Source organism: Lipotes vexillifer, unplaced genomic scaffold (genome assembly GCF_000442215.2).
Source record: "Lipotes vexillifer unplaced genomic scaffold, Lipotes_vexillifer_v1.1 scaffold2641, whole genome shotgun sequence".
Lineage (NCBI taxonomy): Eukaryota > Metazoa > Chordata > Mammalia > Artiodactyla > Lipotidae > Lipotes > Lipotes vexillifer.
The window spans coordinates 487,038-510,002 of NW_006780363.1; the positions used below are offsets into that span (position 1 = coordinate 487,038).

The following is a 22,965-nucleotide window of genomic DNA, read 5'->3' on the forward strand; positions in this document are numbered from 1 at the left end:
GAAAATAAAAACATACATCCACACAGAAACTTATACTCAAATATTCACAGCAGCTGTATTTGTAATAGTTACACTCTGGAAGCAAGCTGTAGTTCTATCAACATGTGAGTGGATAATAAATTGTGGTATATCTATACAATGGAATACTACTCAGCAATAAAATAAGTGACCCAATGGTACACTCAACAGCATAGCTCTTTGTTGGTGTTTGCCTGGAGATGGAGACGCAAGGGGATGGATAACAAAGGGGCATGAGGAAAATTTGAGGATGAGGGCAAGATACATTACCTTGCTTGTGGTGATAGTTTCATGGGTGTATACACATGTCAAAACTCACCAAATTGTACATTTCAAAGATGGGCAGTTTATTGTATGTCAATCGTACATAAATAAAGTTGTAAAAAAGAAAAAAAGAAAAAAATACACATTTATTATATAATTTTAAAGTTACTGAAAATATAATAAAGAAAAAAAAAATAAACAAGTGTCCAATCATTTGATTCAGCAAGCCCAGGTTTGGAAATTTTTCTACAGAAGCAAGAAGCACTAGTCCTAAGAACATGTATTTGAGAACACTTATCACAGTATTGTTTATAGAAGCAAAAACAGGAACAACTTAAAATATCTTTTGCTAGGGAAACAGATCAGTAAATTGTCAAGGACAGTTATGCAGCCATTAAAAAAACAAACTTTATGCTTCAACTTGGAAGGTTGTTTCTGCTGTTTGCTTAAGTGAGTAAAACAAAATGCAAATTATCCTGTGTGCTATTATGAGGTGACACTAGGTAGATGGATGGATGGATGAGCATCATAGATGGGCAGATCCATGGATGGACCGACAGACAGATCTCCTACATATGTGCTTCCACATATGAACACAGAGAAAAGTGAGGACAGCTACACATTAAACTGTTATTATTGGCTGGATTAGAAAGGCTTTGGGAGAAGATTGTTCATACGTTTATGAATTATTTAACTTGCAAATATGAGTATGTTTTACTTTTATTTTTAGAAAAGTAAAAAGAAAAAGGATTAAAATAAACTAAAGTCAAGATTCAACTTGTTTTGAAATACATCCCAAAAATATGTTGGCTTGAGGGTTAGAGAGGGGACCAGAGAGACAGAGGTGAGAGAAAGGAAGGGTAATGAAATGTCAGTGGTAGAATCTAGGTGAATAGGTCATGGATATTTGCTGTGCCACTTGAAAATGACCATAATGAACACTGAGGGGAAAACTAACATAAAACAATAGATAGGTAGGTATGTAGATAGATAGATAGGAAGATGAATGGATAAATAACCAGACAGACAAGGCCTCTGACCACTGCAAAAAGGCAATCCGTAATGTAGCAGGAGATTAACTTTTTCTGGGATTGCCCAGGCTCCAGGTGTGCTCCATTTGACTCCCAGTAGCACACCATCTGTGCCACTGTCCCCCTTTTAATCTCCCTGGAGTGTGCTCTGGAGTGAACACTGTGTCAGGGCCTTTCTCAGGTGTACAGACTCTCCAGATACACAGAAGCCCATGGAAGGTTTGGGTCTTCAGAAGCACTTGGTACCCCCAGGGTCCCTAAGACAACCCCCTGCCTCTTGGGTTATCTCTCCCCAACCCCACTAGGGAGCTCTGATCACAGGCTGTCTGTCACTCATCAACTGCTACTGTGACCTCGGCTTCTTCAGCATACCTCCTGACACTGTCAACAACAATACTGTGAGGCTCTTCTTATCCTGTTTCCCTTTTGAGGAAGCCAAGGCACAGAGCAGTCATGTCACTTAATCTGGGTCTGTACTTTAGAAAGCAGTAGGGTTTGGGGGCGGCTCCTGAGCCCGTGCTCTTAACACCTCTGCCCACATGGCTGCTTGAACAAGTGAGGGGGAGGCAGGGGCTTTGACTGCATCCCAACTCCAAACTCAACCCCCAAGATCACAATGGGACTCTCTGTAGCCCCTGGGCCGACAGCTGGCAGAGGCTGCGTGGAAGCTCCTCCTGGCTCCCACAATGGGACTTGCCCAGAACGTGCTCACCTTAGACAGCTGCCACCTGCTTATGCCCCCCTCATCTGGGGGCCAGGACACCCCTTCCTCCTGGAGAGTTTGGGGAACTCTGGGGACAGAATTTCCTCCCACTGGCCTCAGGCCACACCCACAGGAGGACACATCATCTCCCCTTGCAGACACTAACCTGGGCACCTCAGGGGCTTGCAACAGACCCCAGGCCTGCTTCTACGTCCTCCCTGAGGCTCCGGGCCATCGACACAAATCAAAGCCCCACACCAGCTCCAGGCATCACATCCTGAGACTGCATTTTAATGAGTCCAGGGGAAACACTTTTCCCAGAGAGATACTTATTCCTGCTTATCTTCATCTGCACCTTTCCTGGTCCAGAGACTTTGCCTGGGCTCAAGCGATGACGGAAAAGTGCCCTCAGAGGATGAGGCTGGCATGTTCCGACTTGTGATTCCCCAAGCGGCAGTGGAGCAGAGGGCTCAGCCTTCCCAGTGGGGACTAAGGAGGCCTTATTATTATAATAAATCAGTCTCACTTGATTGGCTGCAAACGGTGGAGTGATGTGACCATATGTCACTTGGGCATTAAACAAATCCTAATGAGCTAAGAATATGTTTGTTTTAGCTAATTGACCTCTTTGGCCTTCATCAACCACTTGGTAAACATCCTCAGGTAATGATTTCCAGAGAGCGGATTGTGGCTCTCGAGTGTGCTGAGAAGGTCCCCCGGCCCCAAGACCACCTCCTCCGGCTGCCGGCTGAGGCACACGTGCACGCCTGCCTGTGGCCACCCGGTCCCAGGAGGGTGCACTGGCGGTAACGGGGCGAAGGGAGAACAGTGCAGCCAGGCGGCTCTCCCAGCGCTCGTCCCTGGCTATGTGACCACACTCTGAGCCATAGCTGTCTCATCTGTTAAGTGAAGGCAATGCCCACTCCCAGAGGGATGGGGAGACAAAGCAGGGGTTCTAGGTCTAGGCTCCGTGGTAGGTATTCTTGGAAATCTGTGCCAAGTCAGTCACCAGCTGGACCCACGTCACTTTTACGCGAAGGAGCAGGTGTCCAGCAGTTCTCTGGGGACTGATGATCTGGAAACCTGTGGGGTCTGGACCACAGAGACCTAAGTCCTCCAACTCAGTTCTCCTTGCAAGCAGTGGGCCAGGGGGCGAGCCCTCAACCAGCGAGGGTCTTCTTTAGCCAGGATAATGGATGCTTGTTAGATCTCAGCGCTAACTTCATCCGCCCTGGAATCACCAATCCCGTTCATCATGCCCCACAATGAAGTCCAGACATTTCACTCCTATCATCTGAAAGCTGTCGGGGGGAACCACTTTGGTTCCCTGGATGCATTAGCAAGACAGGGGAATAAACTTCAAGCCGTGACGTAGATGGAGCCTCAGACTCAACCTCGGCACGGGCTAAGTGACTGTGACCCCACAGGCTTTTTCTGGCTGCCCTCACATCCCCCCACCTAGGATGGTGGGCTTCCGTTAGCTACTGAACTCTGTTTCTTCAGCTACAAAACAGAGCGACTATCTGATACGGAGAACTTATCAGTAATTGAGTGCTTCCTTCTTCCCTGATGCTGTCAAGGGCCTTACCCATATTTTGTCACTTAATCTACACAATAAGTAAGACACTTCCCTAAGGCCACAGAGTAAAGGGTGGCAGCACCAGGCCCCCAAGTTCTCCCTAATTCCAGAGGGGTGTGTCTCCCAGTGCAGTGGGGAAATGCTATTTACTTGCAGGTTGATAACTCTGCTTTGCAAGGTGGAAACTGTCAGCCTGTAAAGCATGGAGCACAGTGCCTGGCACGTGGCAGGAACTCAAACGGTAGTTATTCACGTTAGTCTACCAGGGGTGGCGCAGCAAGATGAGACCCCACATACCTTCTGAGTCAAACCACTTCTGCCGCTTCTTCCCAGTCCCCAGGGCTGATGCACTTGAATTAGACAGGATTAAAGGCTTACCGGAGCTGGAAGCTGCACCCCAACTCCCATGTTTAGCCCCAGACCTTCTGTCTGCTGGCTGAGAAGGACGCGGGAGAAAGGCAGCTGCGCAGGGCAGTGCTGTTGCCTGGCGCACGGTGTCAAGAGAGCTTTTGTGCAGGAGCCAGCCCTCCCTCTGGATCCCCATGTCAAGAAAATGGGCCCTGCTCCTGCCCATGCTGCTCTGCAGCCTGGCTGGCCCTACACACCTGTTCCAGCCGAGCCTGGTACTGGACATGGCCAAGGTCCTCTTGGATAACTACTGCTTCCCAGAGAACCTGATGGGGATGCAGGAAGCCATCGAGCAGGCCATCAAGAGTCGTGAGATCCTGGCCATCTCAGACCCTCAGACTCTGGCCCATGTGCTGACAGCTGGCGCGCAGAGCTCCTTGAACGACCCTCGCCTGGTCATCTCCTATGAGCCCAGCACCCTCGAGGCTCCCCGGCAAGCCCCAGCTCTCATGAACCTCACGCTAGAGGAACTCATTGAGGGGCTGCAGAACGGCTTCCGCCATGAGGTTCTGGAAGGCAATGTGGGCTACCTGCGGGTGGACGACATCCCGGGCCAGGAGGTGATGAGCAAGCTGAGGAGCTTCCTGGTGGCCAACGTCTGGAGGAAGCTCATGGGCACCTCTGCCTTGGTGCTGGACCTCCGCCACTGCACTGGGGGCCACATTTCCGGCATCCCCTATGTCATCTCCTACCTGCACCCGGGCAACACAGTCCTGCACGTGGACACCATCTACGATCGCCCCTCTAATACGACCACTGAGATCTGGACCCTCCCCGAAGTCCTAGGAGACAACTACGGTGCCGATAAGGATGTGGTGGTCCTCACCAGTGGTCGCACGGGGGGTGTGGCTGAGGACATCGCTTATATCCTCAAACAAATGCGCAGGGCCATCGTGGTGGGCGAGCGGACTGTGGGGGGGGCCTTGGAGCTCCAGAAGCTGAGGATAGGCCAGTCTGACTTCTTTCTCACCGTGCCCGTGTCCAGGTCCCTGGGGCCCCTGGGCAAGGGCAGCCAGACTTGGGAGGGCAGCGGGGTGCTGCCTTGTGTGGGGACACCGGCCGAACAGGCCCTGGAGAAGGCCCTGGCCATCCTCACACTGCGCCGCGCCCTGCCGGGAGTCATCCAGCGCCTGCAGGAGGCCCTGCGGGAATACTACACACTGGTGGACCGCGTGCCCGCCCTGCTGCACCACCTGGCCAACATGGACCTGTCCTCGGTGGTGTCCGAGGAGGATCTGGTCACTAAGCTCAACACCGGCCTGCAGGCCGTGTCCGAGGACCCCAGGCTCCTGGTGCAGGTGGTCAGGTCCAAAGAAACCTCTCCTGGGCCCGAGGCTGAAGCTGAAGATGCCCCGGAGATGGTCTCAGAAGTGCCCGAGGACGAGGCTGCCCGGCGGGCCCTGGTGGACTCCGTGTTCCAGGTGTCCGTGCTGCCGGGCAACGTGGGCTACCTGCGCTTTGACAGGTTTGCCGACGCCTCAGTGCTGGGGGTGCTGGCCCCGTATATCCTGCGCCAGGTGTGGGAGCCCCTGCAGGACACGGAGCACCTCATCGTGGACCTGCGGCAGAACCCTGGGGGTCCGTCCTCCGCCGTGCCCCTGCTGCTCTCCTATTTCCAGGGGCCCGACGCCGGCCCTGTGCGTCTCTTCACCACCTACGACCGGCGCACCAATGTCACGCAGGAGCACTTCAGCCAGACCGAGCTGCTGGGCCAGCCACGCGGCCCCCGGCGCGGGGTATACTTGCTCACCAGCCACCGCACGGCCACCGCAGCCGAGGAGCTGGCCTTCTTCATGCAGTCGCTCGGCTGGGCCACGCTGGTGGGCGAGATCACGGCAGGCAGCCTGCTGCACACGCACGCGGCGCCCCTGCTGGACACGCCCGCGGGCGGCCTGGCGCTCACAGTGCCCGTGCTCACCTTCATCAACAATCATGGCGAGAGCTGGCTGGGGGGCGGCGTGGTCCCCGATGCCATTGTGCTGGCTGAGGAAGCCCTGGACAGAGCCCAGGAGGTGCTGGAGTTCCACCGAAGCCTGGGGGAGTTGGTGGAGGGCACGGGGCACCTGCTGGAGGCCCACTATGCCCGGCCAGAGGTCGTGGGGCAGACAGGCGCCGTGTTGCAAGCCAAGCTGGCCCAGGGGGCCTACCGCACAGCAGTGGACCTGGAGTCGCTGGCCTCCCAGCTCACGGCAGACCTGCAGGAGATGTCTGGAGACCACCGTCTGCTGGTGTTCCACAGCCCCGGCGAGATAGTGGCTGAGGAAGTGCCCCTACCACCTCCCATCGTCCCCTCCCCAGAGGAGCTCTCCTACCTCATCGAGGCCCTGTTCAAGACAGAGGTGCTGCCGGGCAGGCTGGGCTACCTGCGTTTCGACGCCATGGCTGAGCTGGAGACGGTGAAAGCCATCGGGCCGCAGCTGGTACAGCTGGTATGGCAGAAGCTGGTAGACACGCCCGCGCTGGTGGTCGACCTACGCTACAACCCTGGCAGCTACTCCACGGCCGTGCCGCTGCTCTGTTCCTACTTCTTTGAGGCAGAGCCCCGCCAGCACCTCTACTCCGTCTTTGACAGGGCCATGTCGAGGGTCACAGAGGTGTGGACCCTGCCCCAGGTGGCAGGCCAGCGTTACGGCTCCCACAAGGACCTCTACATCCTGGTGAGCCACACCAGCGGGTCGGCAGCCGAGGCTTTCGCTCACACCATGCAGGACCTGCAGCGCGCCACCATCATCGGGGAGCCCACGGCTGGAGGGGCACTCTCCGTGGGCATCTACCAGGTGGGCAGCAGCCCCTTATATGCCTCCATGCCCACGCAGATGGCCCTGAGTGCCAGCACCGGTGAGGCCTGGGACCTGGCTGGGGTGGAGCCAGACATCACCGTGCCCATGAGCGTGGCCCTCTCCACAGCCCAGGATATAGTGGCCCTGCGTGCCAAGGTGCCCACTGTGCTGCAGACAGCTGGGAAGCTCGTGGCAGATAACTACGCCTCCCCCGAGCTGGGAGCCAAGATGGCATCCAAACTGAGCCATCTGCAGAGCCGCTATGCCAGGGTGACCTCAGAAGCTGCCCTGGCCGAGATGCTGGAGGCTGACCTGCGGGTGCTGTCCGGGGACCCACACCTGAAGACAGCCCATATCCCTGAGGATGCCAAGGACCGCATTCCTGGGATTGTACCCATGCAGGTGAGTTACAAGGGAGACTCGGTCCAGCACAGTCCCAGGAGAGAGTCAACCAACTGTCCGCACATCCAGGGCTCTGTGCAGGGTGCAAAGCAACGGCTTCCAGACGTGTTTTCATGTTAAAATTTTCACCAGTCACATCTTTTCCTCTCTCTCACCCTGTTCTCCAGTCCCTCATATGCCCATGAGGTCCCTAAGCACCTCAGTAGAACATTGGTACCCACAGGAGCTCAGTTTGAAAAGTGCTAGTATAGGAGGAGCTTCACTCTTGGTTGGGTAGAATGCAAGGGTTTGTAGGGCTTCTCATTGTCAGTGTTGGAGAAAGAGGTTGATAAGTCACACGAGGTCCCCGTGATTTCCTATTCTGGAAATGTGGAGTTTGTGTGCATCCACATCACTGGCCTGCCTCAGGAGTTTGCAGTTTGTGTGAATGAGTCAGGGGGATGGAGACAGGGAATCAGCACAGGTCCTGGCATCACAGTTGCCTTGGATCTAGAGCATGGAGCCTGGGGACAGGTCCAGGAGTGTCCACGCACAGCCTGGACAACCTCTGCAGTGAGGCTGCCTTGGTTAGGCACCGACTGCCTTCTCATCCCCTCCCGCAATGCCAAGTACTGTCTCCCAAAGGAGTTGCGCTGGGTGGGCGTGCACCATGATACAAGGGCCAACTGAATGGGAAATTCTGGGCCAGGCTGTGTGGTCAAGATATTTGAAGCCAGCACTGCAGGTCTGGGGAACACTGAAAAGGTAAATCAAGGCCGAGGAGTTTTGCTGCAGGGTAGATGAGGGAAAAGTTCTCCCGATCAAGGGCCAAAGCACACCGCAGGACTCACCAAGCACTCCCATCAGCAAAGAGCTGGATCTAAAGCACCTTTACAACACCTCTCCATGGTGTTTATCATCTATGATATAACTGCATAGTCACAACAAGTAGGCAGGGAAGCATTTGTCCTGGTTCCCTTGAAGCCAGGACCTGAGACAGGGGCTTAGGTGCGGTCAGTTGATGTGGGAGGTGATCACTGAAGCAGGAGTGAGGGAGCGGGGAAAGTGGGACAGGAAGTGTGGGCGCATTATTGAGCCCGTTGCTTCTGAAGATTGCAACAGCACCCTGACAAGTGTGAGGAATGCCTCTGCAGACGTGACCCCGCGGCTCCCGCTCTCTGTTAGCTGAAGGTCCCCCTGGGGACATGAACTCTCTCAGATTCTGGGGCAGCTTGGAGAAGGTCCTGAAGTAGAGGGAAAAAAACAAGGGTGTGCAAGAGGCAAAGCCCTGTCAGCCTGGGTCAAGCTGTGGCTGAAAGCAGAGGAGGGCTGAGGGCACCAAAAGCATCTACTGCGAAACTGTTATCCCATTTTACAAAAAGAGGAACTGAGTCCCGGAGGGGTACAGAGGAGAGCGGCCCATGGCCAAAGGGCTTGTGACTGAGGTCAGCACAAGGCCTGGAGGCCGGGTGTCCTAGTCAGCAGGGGTGCTCCTGGTTTGCAGTCACCTGGTGTGGATTCATATTCTGGCTCTTCCACCTACTAGCTGTGTGACCTTGGGCAAGTTACTTAATCACTCTGTGCTTCAATTTTTTTCAGTAAAAAGATGGGGATAATAGTGTCTTCTCTACAGTAACTGCTACAACATGCTCAGCACAGGGCCAGATCCCTGGTAAAGACTCAAGGGCCCAGTAGTTCACGTCTTCAGATGATGATGTCTTTAGATGATGAGCTCAGAGACAAAAAGTGTCTGGGGAGCTCAGGGGAGTCAGAGTGGAGACCATGCCTGGGCCTTTCAGCTCTGAAGCCAGGGTGAGAGGTTGGCACCCATGAGCATTCCCTGTAAGGAGGCTGCTGACCACTCATTGGGGTTCATATCCCAGGCCCACTACCCATGTAACCTCCTGGATACCATCAGGAAAGGCCCTGGCACCTACAACCTCCTTAGGAAATGTTAGCTCCCTTCCCATGAGCTCAATATATCTCATGATATAAAGGACCTCCGTGACACCCACTTTCAAATCTGACCTTTCACTGTATCTGGCAGAAGTGACAGGGGGTGGATGCTGGGCAAGGTTTGGCAGGAGAACAGGGAAACATGGCTATGGGAGAGTTTGACCTGGACTTTCTTCTTGAGCGGAGCTAATTGTCCATTTAAGTACAATGGTCAATAATGAAATAAAGATACCCAGAACCTTAAAAAAAAAAAAAAAAGATTTGAGCTTTCAAATCTCTCCTCTCCTGACACGGAGCCGACCTCCCACTCTTTCAGATCCCTTCCCCTGAAGTCTTTGAAGACCTGATCAAGTTTTCCTTCCACACTAATGTGCTTGAGGGCAACATTGGCTACTTGAGGTTTGATATGTTTGGGGACTGTGAGCTGCTCACCCAGGTCTCCGAGCTGCTGGTGGAGCACGTCTGGAAGAAGATTGTACACACGGACGCCCTGATTGTCGACATGAGGTCAGTGGGCGGGGCTCAGCAGTTCCCGGCGAGGCTGGGGCAGCTGCTGGAAGACAGTCAAAGCCATGAGTCTAGTAGGGAAGAAAGGACCCTGGGACGCCGGGCAGAACCCAAGTGGAATAGCCCGCCTGGCTCTCATGGCTCTGGCCAGCTATTCTGGGGTTCTGGATTAATCATCCAGGTGGGGCCCCACCACTGTTGGTTTTTTTAAGCTCAGGTGACCAAGGCTGAGAACCACTGAGCTAATCCAGTGGTCCCCAAACTTACCTAGTCACAGGATTCAGGGAGGAGAGAGGGGAAGGGTGACCTTGAACACACTGATTCCAGGGCACCTCCCTGCTGAATCCAGAGCCCCAGGAGTGAGGTCCAGTGATCTGTATATTTAACAGGCATCCTCCAGGTGACCTGACGATCAGCCGTGTTTGGGACAGCTAGGCTTCCACCTGTGCTTGTGTCTCACATCTCACGAAATCAGCCCAGGACAACCCTGGTCATGAGAATCATAAAGCCAGTGGCCCAGAGAGAATTTGCGATTTAGCCACTATTGTTGCAAAAAGAACTGTTTACACTACAAAATGATTGTTGGAGGGATGCTTGCAGCTAGACCTCTCATCTGCTTCTGTGAAGGTATGCCTCATACAGGTTGAGTTTCCTTCCGAGAGCTGGGAGGTCAGTGACCAGACCTTTTGTCACTCCCGGGGCCGTCAGCAGACGTGCCCTGGGCACCTTCCATGGGCACTGGGAAGGGGGAAGCCAGCTCCCCTGGGAATTGGACACTTTCCCTCCCCGCCCCATCCCCAGCTGCTGGATTGACTGAGAGGGAGCTCTGGCTTCTGGCTTGCAAAAATCTTGTGATTCTTAGTTGTCACTAGGTGGCACTGGATCCCAGAGGCGGACCCTCCACCCTGGAAGATGAACCATCTCCCAGGGCTTGGGTTTGGGTGTACACAGAACTTGAGCTTGGGGACTCCTGTGGCACCTCTGATGACTTTATTCTTCAAACGCTCTATTGAACGTCCAAATGACCCTCATGCTAAGTCCCTTTCTGCTTAACTGTGTCATCCACATTTTTCTAAAGAGGAGACCCAGCCCACAGGTGTGCTTTGCTTAAAGATCCTTCCAAGCCAAGGTTTGGAGGTTCAGATGCTGGGCCCTGAACCCATCCGGGCCATCCTAGACCATCAGCTGGGAGAGACTCCTAATACACTGCCAGCCCAGGATTCCTCGTTTCACAAATAAGGAGACAGGGGCCCAGCGAGGTCACACAGCAGGACAAATCCAAATAGCCTGGAATGATCACAGGATCCCTCACCCCCAATGCAGTTCCACAACTCTGAACACTCCACCATGTTAGGACACCTCAACTAAGATACCTAGTGGGTTTTGTGAAATTATCAAGCATGAAACTAGGGAAGACAGTGCTCTCAAAATGTGCAGGCAGCATGGGTGCATGGGAGCAGTCCACGGTCAGCAAGCTGGGGAAATTTATCAACAAGTTCCAGACTGCAGGACTTAGGGCCTTTAATATAACATATATAATATGTATTACATAATGTATTAATGTGTGAACAGAAAGGGTGAGTAAGTTATGCAGTATTTTCTAAATGAATTTGACCACAAAGCCTCTGGTTCTCAAGAATCTTGTACTCTGGGAAATGCCAACCAAAGAATTCTGTAGGAGGAAGAAAGGACACCAGATTGAGGCTGCCTGGAATTAGAACCCTCCACAGGGCAAGGATTATGGCACCCAGAGGGGTACCGAGGGCTTCCCTGTGGGCTCCGCCGCTCAGTGGGCAATATTTCCCTTCCCTCAGGTTCAACATCGGTGGTCCCACCTCCTCCATCTCCGCCATATGCTCCTACTTTTTTGATGAAGGCCCACCTATTCTGCTGGACAAAATCTACAACCGGCCCAATGACTCTGTCAGCGAGCTCTGGACCCATGCACAGCTTGAAGGTGGGTACAGAAGCCTTTCCTTCCTATTATCATTCTAGAAGCTTCTGGGAAATCAAGGAAAGACAGTTTGGGTTCGGGTAAAAGTAACTGTAGCTAGAATATAAAGCCCCCATCCTATGCCATGTACTCTGAACATAAGACCTTTAATCCCTGCAAAACATGTGCCATTATACCTATTTCCTAGATGAGAAAAATGAGTCCCAACTAGGTCAAATAGCTTGTCTAAGGTCGCTCAGCTAATAAGTGATAGCTCCCAAACTCAAACACTGGTTTGTCTAAAACCAAAATGCCTGCCATTCCTGCCACAGCAACCATCAGCCTGCAAGACAAATATAAAGCTAGAAGGGTTCTCGGGCCATCACCAAATCCCACGGCGTTTCCAGTGGTTTTCCATCTCACCTGAACTCTCAGCAGCTTCCCAGCACACCTACCTAAAGGAAGTTCATAACTCTGATGAGGCTTCTGTTAACTGCCCTGGGCCCAGAGCAGTGGCCAGAGGAAGCAATAGAGGCCCTGCGCTTTACAGAGCCACGGCTCTCCAGCCACATCCCAGGTGGAGAGCCTTGCTCCATCTCCCTTGCCTAGCTTGCAAAACCAAGGAACCTGCGCATCCATCTGAAAAGAGGAGGCTGGGAAACCAATGGGAGGTGTGCCTCCTCCAATCAGAAAAGCATCCTGCAATTTTCATTTGCATACTTCCTTATCACACAAGCATTTGGAGGGAATCTTCCAAGATATACATTCAATAATATTGCAAAATATAAATAAAAATCAGGACCAGATGAATTCTCAATTCAAATAGACATTCAAGACCAGTAGTTAAAAACAGATCTGCAGGTCATGGGGTCTTGGAATTGCGAGGTCCAGTTACGGAAGCCACATGCCACACATGGATTGAGATGCATAAAGTGTTCAGTGCACACCAGATTTTGAAGACTTTTTATGAAAAAAAAGGATGCAAAATATCTCAATAATTTTATTGATGACATTTTGAGAGGAACAAATTTTGGATTTATTGAGTTAGATAAAACAGTATGAAAATTCATTTTATCAATTTTGTTTAACTTGTTTAACGTGGCTTCTAGAAAACCTGAAATGACATATGTGGCTTGCATTCGGGCTCATGTTGCTTTTCTATTGGACATCAGTGTCCTAGAGGGCTGTCGTCATTAAGTCACAAACTTGGCTCTTCTGAGGGTCCAAAGTGAAGAGAGTCTGGTCAGGTTAGCCCTTTTCTCAGGTAAGTCAGTCCAGCCTCTTCCCATCACTGGTGATAAAATCTCTCAAGCACTGGCATGCTTGGGACCCGGCACACATCCTTATCCCCACTTTACAGATGCAGAAACTGGGGCTCAGAAAGGTGGGGTGACTTGCCTGTGGACACAAGGACACAGAACTAAATCCCTGGCCCTCCTCTCTGGAGTCTAAGCAGTATGGAGAAGGCAGGTGCCCAGGGTGGGGACTTGACTCCCTGTTTTGAAGGGCCTTATATCCTGCAGGTGAACGCTACGGCTCCAAGAAGAATATGGTCATTCTGACCAGCAGTTTGACAGCTGGCGCCGCAGAGGAATTTACCTACATCTTGAAGAGGCTGGGCCGGGCACTGGTCATCGGGGAGGTGACCAGTGGGGGCTGCCAGCTACCACAAACCTACCACGTGGATGACACCGACCTGTACATCACCATCCCCACTGCCCGCTCAGTGGGGGCTGCAGACGGCAGCTCCTGGGAAGGGGTGGGCGTGGTGCCTGACGTGGCTGTCCCTGCAGAAGCAGCCCTCGCCAGAGCCAAGGAGATGCTCCAGCACACTCTGCTAAGGGCGAGGCGGAGCCCACGCCTGCAGGGCCGCCGCAAGGGCCACCGTAGTCAGAGCCAGAAAAGGCCGGGACCTCTGGGACACATCCAAGGGGCACCCAGGCATGAGGTCCTGACTGAGGCCCCCAAAGGGCAGCAAAGGGGCCTGATGCCCTCTAGTTAGGCTTGAGAATCAGAGGTACCCTTGGAGCTCATATATCTGGTTTCTTCCCAATTGCCAGCCTGCTCTCTGTTGGAACACCTCAGGACAGGAAGCTCACCCCCTTCAAAGTCAACCCCCTCCAGGGAAGTGAAGTCCATATCTATCCCCACCCACGCTTCTTAATCACCAACCCCTGGTCCTCATGCTGTCAACTAGAGCATCTCTGTCCAATAACGTCATAACGTGAGTCACGGATGCCAGGCACATGTGTCACTTTACATTTTTAAGGAAAGTATAAAGAAGCAGGTGAAATTAATTTTAATAGTATACTTTATTTAACCCACTATATTCACAGTAGTATCATTTCAATGCGTACTCAATATAAAAATTGTTATGAATGAGATGCTTTTGCACCAAGTCTTTGAGATCCAGTGTGTGTCCCACGTTTATATTACATCTCCATTGGCACATGTCACGTGTCTAGCACACAGCAACCACCTGCAGCTGGTGGCTCCCATGTGGGACAGTGCAGGCCCAGAGGTCAGGAGCCCCACTCCCCCGCTACACTGTCCCCATTTTGTCCTCCCTGCACCTGCATCTTCCCCAGTAGTGTACCTCTCCTACTCTGCCCTGGGATCATTTCTGTCCCCGCCATGCTGTGTAGTCCTCAGGGGTGGAAACCGTCCTACGCATCCTCGTCTCCTACTGCCCAGCACTTGGCATGGCACCTGACACAGGCAGTGGATACACAGTAAACACACATGCCTATCAAGCTGCAAAACTATGTTTTCCTCCAAGTGGCGGCCCTCAGACACATGAGGGCAAGTTCAGTCTCACTTAGACCCCTCTCCACCCTGCCCTAAACCCTCCCAATCCAATTCTACACAGCAAGCCTATCTTTCCTTCACGTTCCTTCCATGACCTTGTTCTCCTGCTTCTGCCAGGGACCCAAAAGTGAGCTCTGGTGCCACGCAGAATCCCGCCATGCAGCGTTGCTACCAGAGGGGAGAGTGGCCCTGCGTGGTGGTCTGGGGACCTGCCCTGCTCGTCCAAGTGCAGCCTGTCACTGTGCCAGCTCTGGCGACCAAGCTGACTCCCAACAGGGTGAGAAGTTTGAGGCAGGCAGAGCCCAAGGCCTCCCCCAGAGTTGGGCCAGCCCTGGGAGGAGACCTGGAGCCCAGGGGTAACCTGGGGGAATGAGAGGCCCCTGGTTTGTGCCCTGGGCCCATGCAACCCTGCTCTGCTAGAGTCACAGGGACCCAAAAATGAGAGACCTCTGAGGCTCTGCCCAAAGTCATGGTGGGCCAAGGCCAGGAGGGCAGGGAGATCCCAGTGCACAATCCCTGCTCCCAGAGCTCCAGGCTCCAGGACTGCCAGGGTGAGGATGAGGTTCTGGTCCTGTCCGGCCTGGCCCTCTGGTGAGTCCAGGCTGCAGCTGCCAAAGGCGACTCTCCAGGGCACCAGGCATGGCCTGGACTTTACCAGCCCCCTCCCTAGGCCTCAGAGATCTGGGGAATCTGGGCCACCACCATCCCTAGGGGTTTCTCCACTAGAACACCTCAAAACAACCCTGTCTAAACTGGAAAGCCCTGGTGGAAGGCAAGATTTCTCTCCAGCTCCTTTTCCTCCTGCTAAATTCAAGTAAGATTCATGGCATGATCGTATTTTAGTAGTTATCATACATGCTGTGATCTCACATTTTTCTTCATTAAACCTACTGCTATCCAGGCAAATGTGTGACCACATTATATGCTTACACTCTAGGACTCTCTCTCCTCCCTCTTTCTCTCTCTCACATACACCCACAAATAGATACATACATATATATACATGCATATATATGTATGTGTGTGTGTGTGTGTGTATATATATATATACATATATATATATATATATATATATATATATATACACACACACACACACAGCTATGAGATGATTACCTAAATCAAACAATGGTTTCTTCTAGATGGTAGCATTTGGGGTGATGTTTTAACATTCTTAAGTATACTTTCTCTTTTTCTTAAATCCTTATAATTAGCATATAGCATTATTTTCAAATGCAGCCGTCATTATTCCAAAAATATAATAAATAAGATAACATAAATTATATAACTGACTCACTATCTATACCTTAGTGATCATTAGTGGTTGTTCGTTTTTTTATGGGTTTTCCTTTCACATCTTTTGGATTTCCTTGATTTGCACCACTGGTGTTTCCTGCAGCTTAATTTGTTTAAGGTGTCCCACAGGCACTGTGGGGTCACAGATGGCAAATACCCTGGTGGGTCTTAAACAGGGGAAGGGGCGGAGCGGTTTAGGGTGGGTGACATACACAGATCTCTCTTCTGAGCTTCACACCACATGGACATCCATTGTTACAATCTCCACCACAGTCAGCTCCGCCCAGAGCCTTAGACAGGATCAGTTATTCACTGGCGGTCACACACCTAACACAGTGGATGTTTGCCCTCCTTTAGGCCACCAGCATTTGCACCCCCTTTGGATGTTCAGAGAATTGCTCCCCATATGAACCTGTGGGAAACAGACTTACTCAGAAGCAGAGAGGTGGTTAGGAGCTCAGGTTCCAGCTTGAGCCTGCCCAGGTAGGAAGGCCAGCCCTGCCACTTGCAGGCTGCGTGACTCTGGGCAACTTACTTCACATCTCTGTGCCTCAGTTTCCTCATCCATGGGATGCACGAGATAATAGCACTTTTGGGGCTGTGTAGATTGAATGATTAATCTAGTGCTTGGCCAATGTCAGCTGTAACCATTCCCCTACCACGAAACCAGATGTCCTGGACGCTCACTTTTCCAGCTCCCTGGCTGTGGGGTATGGACATGTGGTCCTGCCTGGGCCAACCAGAGGCCCCTATGCAGGACATTTTTTTATTTTTTTTTTTTTTATGGAGCAAGTGACCCAGGGAAGCTTGGTAGCAGCAATGGCCAGATGTCCAGTGTGCAGGGCAGCATGGCCATGCCCCGACTTATCAGGGGCAGAAGCAGCACCTTCCAGAGGTGGTTCCCCTGCCTGACCACAGCTGAGGTCCTGCCGAGTAGCTCCTTGCTTCTGCCTACTATTCAGCCTGGGCCCCCTGCTTGCCCACCCAACACTGGGTGCAGCCCTGGCTCCTCTCAAGATATCCTTTTCCGCTTCAACCAGCCACAGACTTTGTTTTCTTACAATGAACTGCACCGTCCATCCCCCCTGCCTTGTCCTGAGGTCCTGGCTCGGTACTTAAATCCCCACCACAGCCTCCTGCCCCATTTCTGTGTTCCGGCCTGTAGCCAGGGCCACTGCTCTGCCATGCAACCTTCTCCCATGTCCCCCTGCTTGAGGACCCCTCAAGTCACCCACTGATGTTCTGTGAGAGGGGCTGGACCAGGCCGTCCACCCCCTTTCCCAGGGTATCCCCAGCCACAGACAGGCTGGACCTTCACCATCAGGATCGTTGCTGGAGACTTGACCCAGCTCTCAGGCACCATGCTGGAGCACCAGAGGGTAGGACCCCATCTCTTCTCCCATCTCACTCACCCTCCTGCTTCCTGTGTGCCTCCATCTGCCAAACAGCCCAACACGAAGCAGATAGCCCCGTTTGTGTGTCAGTGAGGGTCATGGCCACGCACACAGCTTTAATGCAATGAGAGGATACAACTTCGAAAGAAAAAGGATACAGCCCGAATCACTGCTGTGGGCAAAGAAACCTGCCTCCAAGGTCCCCAGTGGAGAGCGCTCAACTCACACTTCCTGGTTTCTGTAGGATTAGCTGCCTAAGGACCTCCTTGCTACCTTGCAGATCAGGGTGGCTGGCAGTGAAAATAGCCTCCTAATCCAAAGCAGCTTAGAATAGCAAGGGTATCAGAGGCTACTGGCTTCCTGTCTCCTGCTCCAGGAAAACATAAGATGACTGGGGGAAAAAAAAGTTACATTTAAAGAACAAGAACGGCTACCCTCCTTCCAGAAGGCACTGTCCCCCCAACGCCCATTCAAAATCGCTTTCCAAAAATTCTTCTTTTCTAGGACGCGGCACAAATCAAAACACATTGGAGAATAATTTGTTTTTAAAATAAAAGTTTTATTCTATGGATTTCATATGATGTTTAGACCTCACACATGACTTCTACTACAAAAAATAAAAACAAAATTATACATATAGGCAGGGCATGTAAAACCCCTTCTCTGAAGAGAAGTGGCCTGCAGGGAAGGCATGCTGCCACCAGGGGGCGGCAGAACCTCCCAAGGAAAGAAAGGCTGGGAGGTTTACCTTAGGACAACGCCCGCTGACTTTCACCCCTCTGTAGGGTCTCTCCCTGTGCCTAGAGGAACAGGGCAGTACTGTGAGGTTAGCAGGGCCAGGCCCACCACCCAGTTGGTTCAAAGGCTGGGAGCATAACAGAGTTAGGGGTCTCCAACTGGTGGTTCCTGCCCCTCCCCACGCCACCACCACTAAGGTGCTTCCTTAAGTCCATGCCATTTTGGCCATCAGTTTTTTAGAGAGACAATTCCACATACGGTCCTGATTTCTGGCCTCTCTTGAGAGCTGCACTTGGCCTGGCACTAAGGAGCCTTCACCTAGGACACATGAGCTCCAGGTGTCAGGGTGACCCTCACCTCCCCTTCCCTCCGCTCTCCCCAAGCCCAGTGGGCTACACACACTTTCATTAACATAATTATATAGTCTTTTGAGTAGAATCTGCAGTCTAAGATTCAGGAATTGGCCAGAAGTAGATATGGACCTAGGACCCTGGCCTTGTTGAGGTTTTACTTCTCTTCCAGATAAAAGCAGAAAGAAAAGCAAATCTTGGTTAAAGTTGAGAACTAAAATGGATCTGAATTCAGAATGTCTCATTTTAGCCCATGAGCACATTTGGGGGACTTTTAGAAATCTTAATGGAATGGCTGCTGTTTGAGGTCATATATTGAGATATAATTTGCTATTTTTCCAGCCACTATAGGTATTTTCTCTTCCATTGTCCAAAAAGCAAGCCAAGACTTTCTGTTTATTGGCTCAGTGGCTCCTGTGTTACCTAACTAATGATGGTATTGCCAGAAAACCACCAGGGCTGAGATCCTGGGAGAAGATCCAGAGCACGTTGGAGGATAGAGGCAAAGACACCAACAGGGCACGGGGACACTGCTTGATGCTAAGAGAGGGTATTCTTAGGTGGGAGGTGCTGGGGAATGTTCTGTAAACTGGAGAGACAGGGGAGGGATTTTAAAAAGACAGACTGCCTGTCCTAACAGAATAGGATTATGGTAGAGAACAGATTAAATTAGATATAGAGAATTTAAGGAATGTGATGATTCTTACCCCAGAATTGTCGAGTAAAATTCATACCTGCTGATGTGATGTTCTGTGGCAACATCATCTGCCAACTCTTAACTGGGATGGAAGGTGGCAGAGAGAGCATGGGCAAAGTCATGATTAAAAGTGACTGATCTCAAGTCGATATAGGAGAGTAGGAGAGAAAAGGGACGAGACAGGCTTCAACTGCCAGGGGGACTTTGGGAACACGGCCAGGTGACGAGTAGGAACTGCCACATTAATAAACTGTAAGTCATCACCTCCATAAGTCATCTTGGCGTCTGTCAATTTGAATGGCTACAAAGCAACTTGCGTCTACATCAATTTTTACCAAAATGAACTCCACCTTAAAAAGTTGACTTGGGAGCTGTTTTCTTGTGCTTCTTCATAAAATTAATTAACTTTAATTTTTTTTCAAAATGTCTCTCTTGCTTATGAATGACGTGGTCACTATTAGTAATCATTCTGTTTTTGCAGCCATAGCCGAGGTTCCCAGAGAAGTGTGGGTGGGCCAGGGAAGACACACCAGTGTGGACATCTCAGGGGTCCTAGCCTTGACCTCACCACCTCTTGCCTTGCATCGCTTTGCACGTCAGCTCATCATGGACCTCAGTGCTCACTGCTATAAAGTCAGGGGATGGACTAGAAATGTAGAATCCCTTTCCATTCTAAATTTCTATGGTTTTAGTGTAGTGCACTTATGCCTGTCAAACTGATTTCAAAGAAATTATAGAGCAATCCAACAAGTCAGAGGAGAGCAGCTGTGCATCCATTTTAACAGATGTCGAAACCCTTGGGCGAAGCTGGTTTGTCAGGAATGAGGCCAGAACCAGGCGTCTCGTTCATTCCTCCCACAAAGGTCTGTCGAATGCCTGCTATTTGCCTACATTGTTCTAGCTGCTGGGGATACAGCAGCGAACAAAACAGCAAAAATCCCTTATGGAACTTACATTCTAGTGATGGAAAACACAAGAAACAAGACAAATCAGTAAAAAGAGTAAAAGCAAAAGGGTGAAAAGTGCTCAAGAGAAGAGCAAGAGAAAATGTTGGGGATGGGAGGAAGGGTGCAAGTTGAAATTGTAGACAGGGAGTCAATGCCTGCCTTAAGTCCCAGTTTTTTCATCGTCCACAATGCCACACAACCTGGCTGGGCTGAGCAGACGCATGGCAAGCGGGGAAGGATATGAGCACAAGTGGGGCAGTCCTGGGGTCTTGTTCTTGTACGGCTTCTCCAGAACCCATGGTCTTAGGAAAGTCAGCTGACCTCTTGGAGTTCAGTTTCTTCCGTAGTAAAATGGGAATTAAGTATCTACCTCCTGTGGGACTTCTCTGGTGGCGCAGTGGTTGGGAGTCTGCCTGCCAATGCAGGGGACACGGGTTCGAGCCCTGGTCTGGGAAGATCCCACCTGCCACGGAGCAACTAAGCCCGTGTGCCACAACTACTGAGCCTGTGCTCTAGAGCCCACGTGCTGCAACTACTGAGCCCACATGCCACAACTACTGAAGCCCGTGCACCTAGAGCCCGTGCTCCACAACGAGAAGCCACTGCAGTGAGAAGCCCGCGCACTGCAACAAAGAGTAGCCCCCGCTCACCGCAACTAGAGAAAGCCCGTGCACAATGAAGACCCAACACAGCCAAAATTTTAAAATCAATCAATTAATTAATTAATTAATTTTTAAAAGTATCTACCTCCTGGGCATATCATGTGGATTAAATGACATAACGTACATCATTGCATGGTGTGGAGTCTCAGATTCCAACCCCATGAGGTGCCCTCTCCTGCCCCACATGGGACGGCAGGAGAGGGAGGCTCCCCAAAGCTTCAGCCCCCTTCTGGGCACAGCCTCCCGGTGGGCAAACTGTAGCCCCACGCAGCTCCCAAAGGGGCCCGGCCTGCAGGGCTCCTGACCTCCTTCAGGGAGGGTGGGGCCTCCAAGCCTCCCTGTAGAAACGGGGGTGCTTCCTTGTTGCCTCTGTGGAGCACTGCTGCTTCCTTCCAGATGCGGAGGAAACGGCTCAGGGGGTCCATCTCCTCTCCTCCAGCCCACTTTTCCTGCTGCAGCCAGAGGCCCCCTGGAAGGGTTTCTTGGAGCCGGCCCTCCAGGGCCCTGGTCCGAACCCCTTTCCTTCGACGCCTTCCTATGTCTCCATCTCAGAGGCCCACCTCCCCACTAAGTCCGCCCCACCTGGGCCTTGGAGCAGCCTCAGACACTACAGCTCAGGACCACCTTCTCCCCAGCACTGCCCTCCCTGTCTGAATAACCAGCTCCTGCCGAACTCTGAGGCTCAGCTCACATCCCCACCCCTCACGAGGCCTCCAGGGGTACCCTCGTCCCCCACCCACAGGTCTGACTTGGGCATGCCCCCCCGACGTGCCCAGCACCCCGGCACAGGCCTCTGTTCTGCATCTGTCGCACTGCACCCTAATCATCTCACACCCTGAACAAGGACTATGTTCGACTCACACAGTGGGTCGAACTCACTGTGCCCCCAGCAGGGCCTGGCACACAATCTGGCACAGCACAGGTGCCCAGGGAGGCCAAGAAATGAATGAATATACCTCTGGCTGTGGAAAATAGGTGGGAGGTGGGGGGAGTGGGAGAGAGAGGGACAGGTGTGGGCTGGGCCAGGGGGGACATGCAGCTGCCTTGGGCAAGGTGGGAGCCTGCCGTGGAGATGGAGAGGGGATGCGGAGTCTGCGGGTGTTTGGATGGCTGGCTCGCTGCTGGCTGAGACCCCCACCAGCTCCTTCCCACCCACAAGCCTGAGCTCTGTGACCAAGGCCCCAGAGGAGGGGTTGGAAACTGCAGGCCAAATGAACAAATCTTGAAAGTGAGGTGGAAACCACTCAAAAGAACTGCAGTGACTTGAAAGAAATTCCAACAAGGGGCTTTCACACAGACTGGCTTGTGTTACAGCAGAGTGTATGACCTGAGGTTTGCATTGTTAGGAATAAGGACAAATGTGGATAAACAGCATAGGTACTGAAACTCAACAAGCATCAGATAACAAACAGTACCCAGAACTCTCCCAGTCTTCACAACGTCTCAAGCCTTAAGGTTTTGTGCACGCTCACTTCCTGAGAGTTAAGGGGTGTGTGTGCGTGTATGTGTGCATGTATGCGTTGTTTCATTTTCCCATTTCCACGTATTCAGAATGTGAAGAACCAGGGACCAGGTGTTGGTTGAATTATCGGTCCCAATTCCGCCAGCCCCTGTAGGATTATACACTCACTCATGACTTCCCCGTTGGCCATATGCACACCTCACCCCTTAACTTTGAGTTTGGCCATCTACTTGTATTGGCCAAGGGGACATTAGTGGAAGCAAGCCAAGCAGAGGCTTGAGTTGTGCTTGGGTATTTGGGCTTGTCCTGCTGTGCTCTTGGCGTAACCATGAGAGAAGCATGACTGGGCAGCCCAACAGTCCTGAGAGAGAAAGCAACCTTGGAGCCAAGCCCAGCTCAACCCCAGCCAACCCACAGGCCCATGACTGAGAAACAGGGGCTCTGCATTGTTTGCCACTGAAACTTTGTCACTTAACAATAGTTGACTAATCTGGATCATGCTAATAGTACTGTTTACTCTGTGATGACACTGCCGGGCACATGCTGGCCATTTCCCACACGTTTTCCCATACAATCCTGACAACATCCCTCAGACACAGGTGTCACCATGTCCATTTCGCAGAGAAGTGCGCCGGGACTTAGATAGCTGAGCAATTTGCCCAGGCTCAGGGCCAGTATGTGAAAGGGCCAAGATCCCAATCCAGGTCTGTCTGCCTCCAAAGCCCGTGCTGGGTGCCAGACTTGCTTCCACATGGAGCAAGAGTTACGGCGACGGGAGCAGAGCCCTCACTCTTGAAAATGTCAGAAACACTTGATGCCTATGCGTCACCATACCCTGCCATTAGCAAAGCGCATCATTTCATGACCTTGCTTCCTTTAAGCACGTCCTGGGGGCAGGTTGACTTTTTCCAATTATGACTGAGCTGTTCGTCCTCAAACGCCCAAGGAGACGGCCCTGAGGACAACCGTGACCAGTCTTTTCAGAGGAAGGCCCCGTGAGCCATCTCAGCCCCACGACCGCGTGCTGGACGCCCTTGTTCCAAACCACCTG

The 22,965-nt window shown here is 51.9% G+C and overlaps 1 protein-coding gene across 1 annotated transcript; it reads left to right on the plus strand.

Moving 5' to 3' along the window:
* The first annotated feature begins 4,036 nt into the window (after nt 1–4,036).
* On the plus strand, nt 4,037–13,562 carry RBP3 (retinol binding protein 3). Its single transcript, XM_007453444.1, has 4 exons — nt 4,037–7,185; nt 9,437–9,627; nt 11,442–11,584; nt 13,084–13,562. Exons 1-4 carry the CDS (start codon nt 4,138–4,140, stop codon nt 13,560–13,562), a joined length of 3,861 nt encoding a protein of 1,286 aa, XP_007453506.1. The 5' UTR covers nt 4,037–4,137.
* The last annotated feature ends 9,403 nt before the right edge of the window (nt 13,563–22,965 follow it).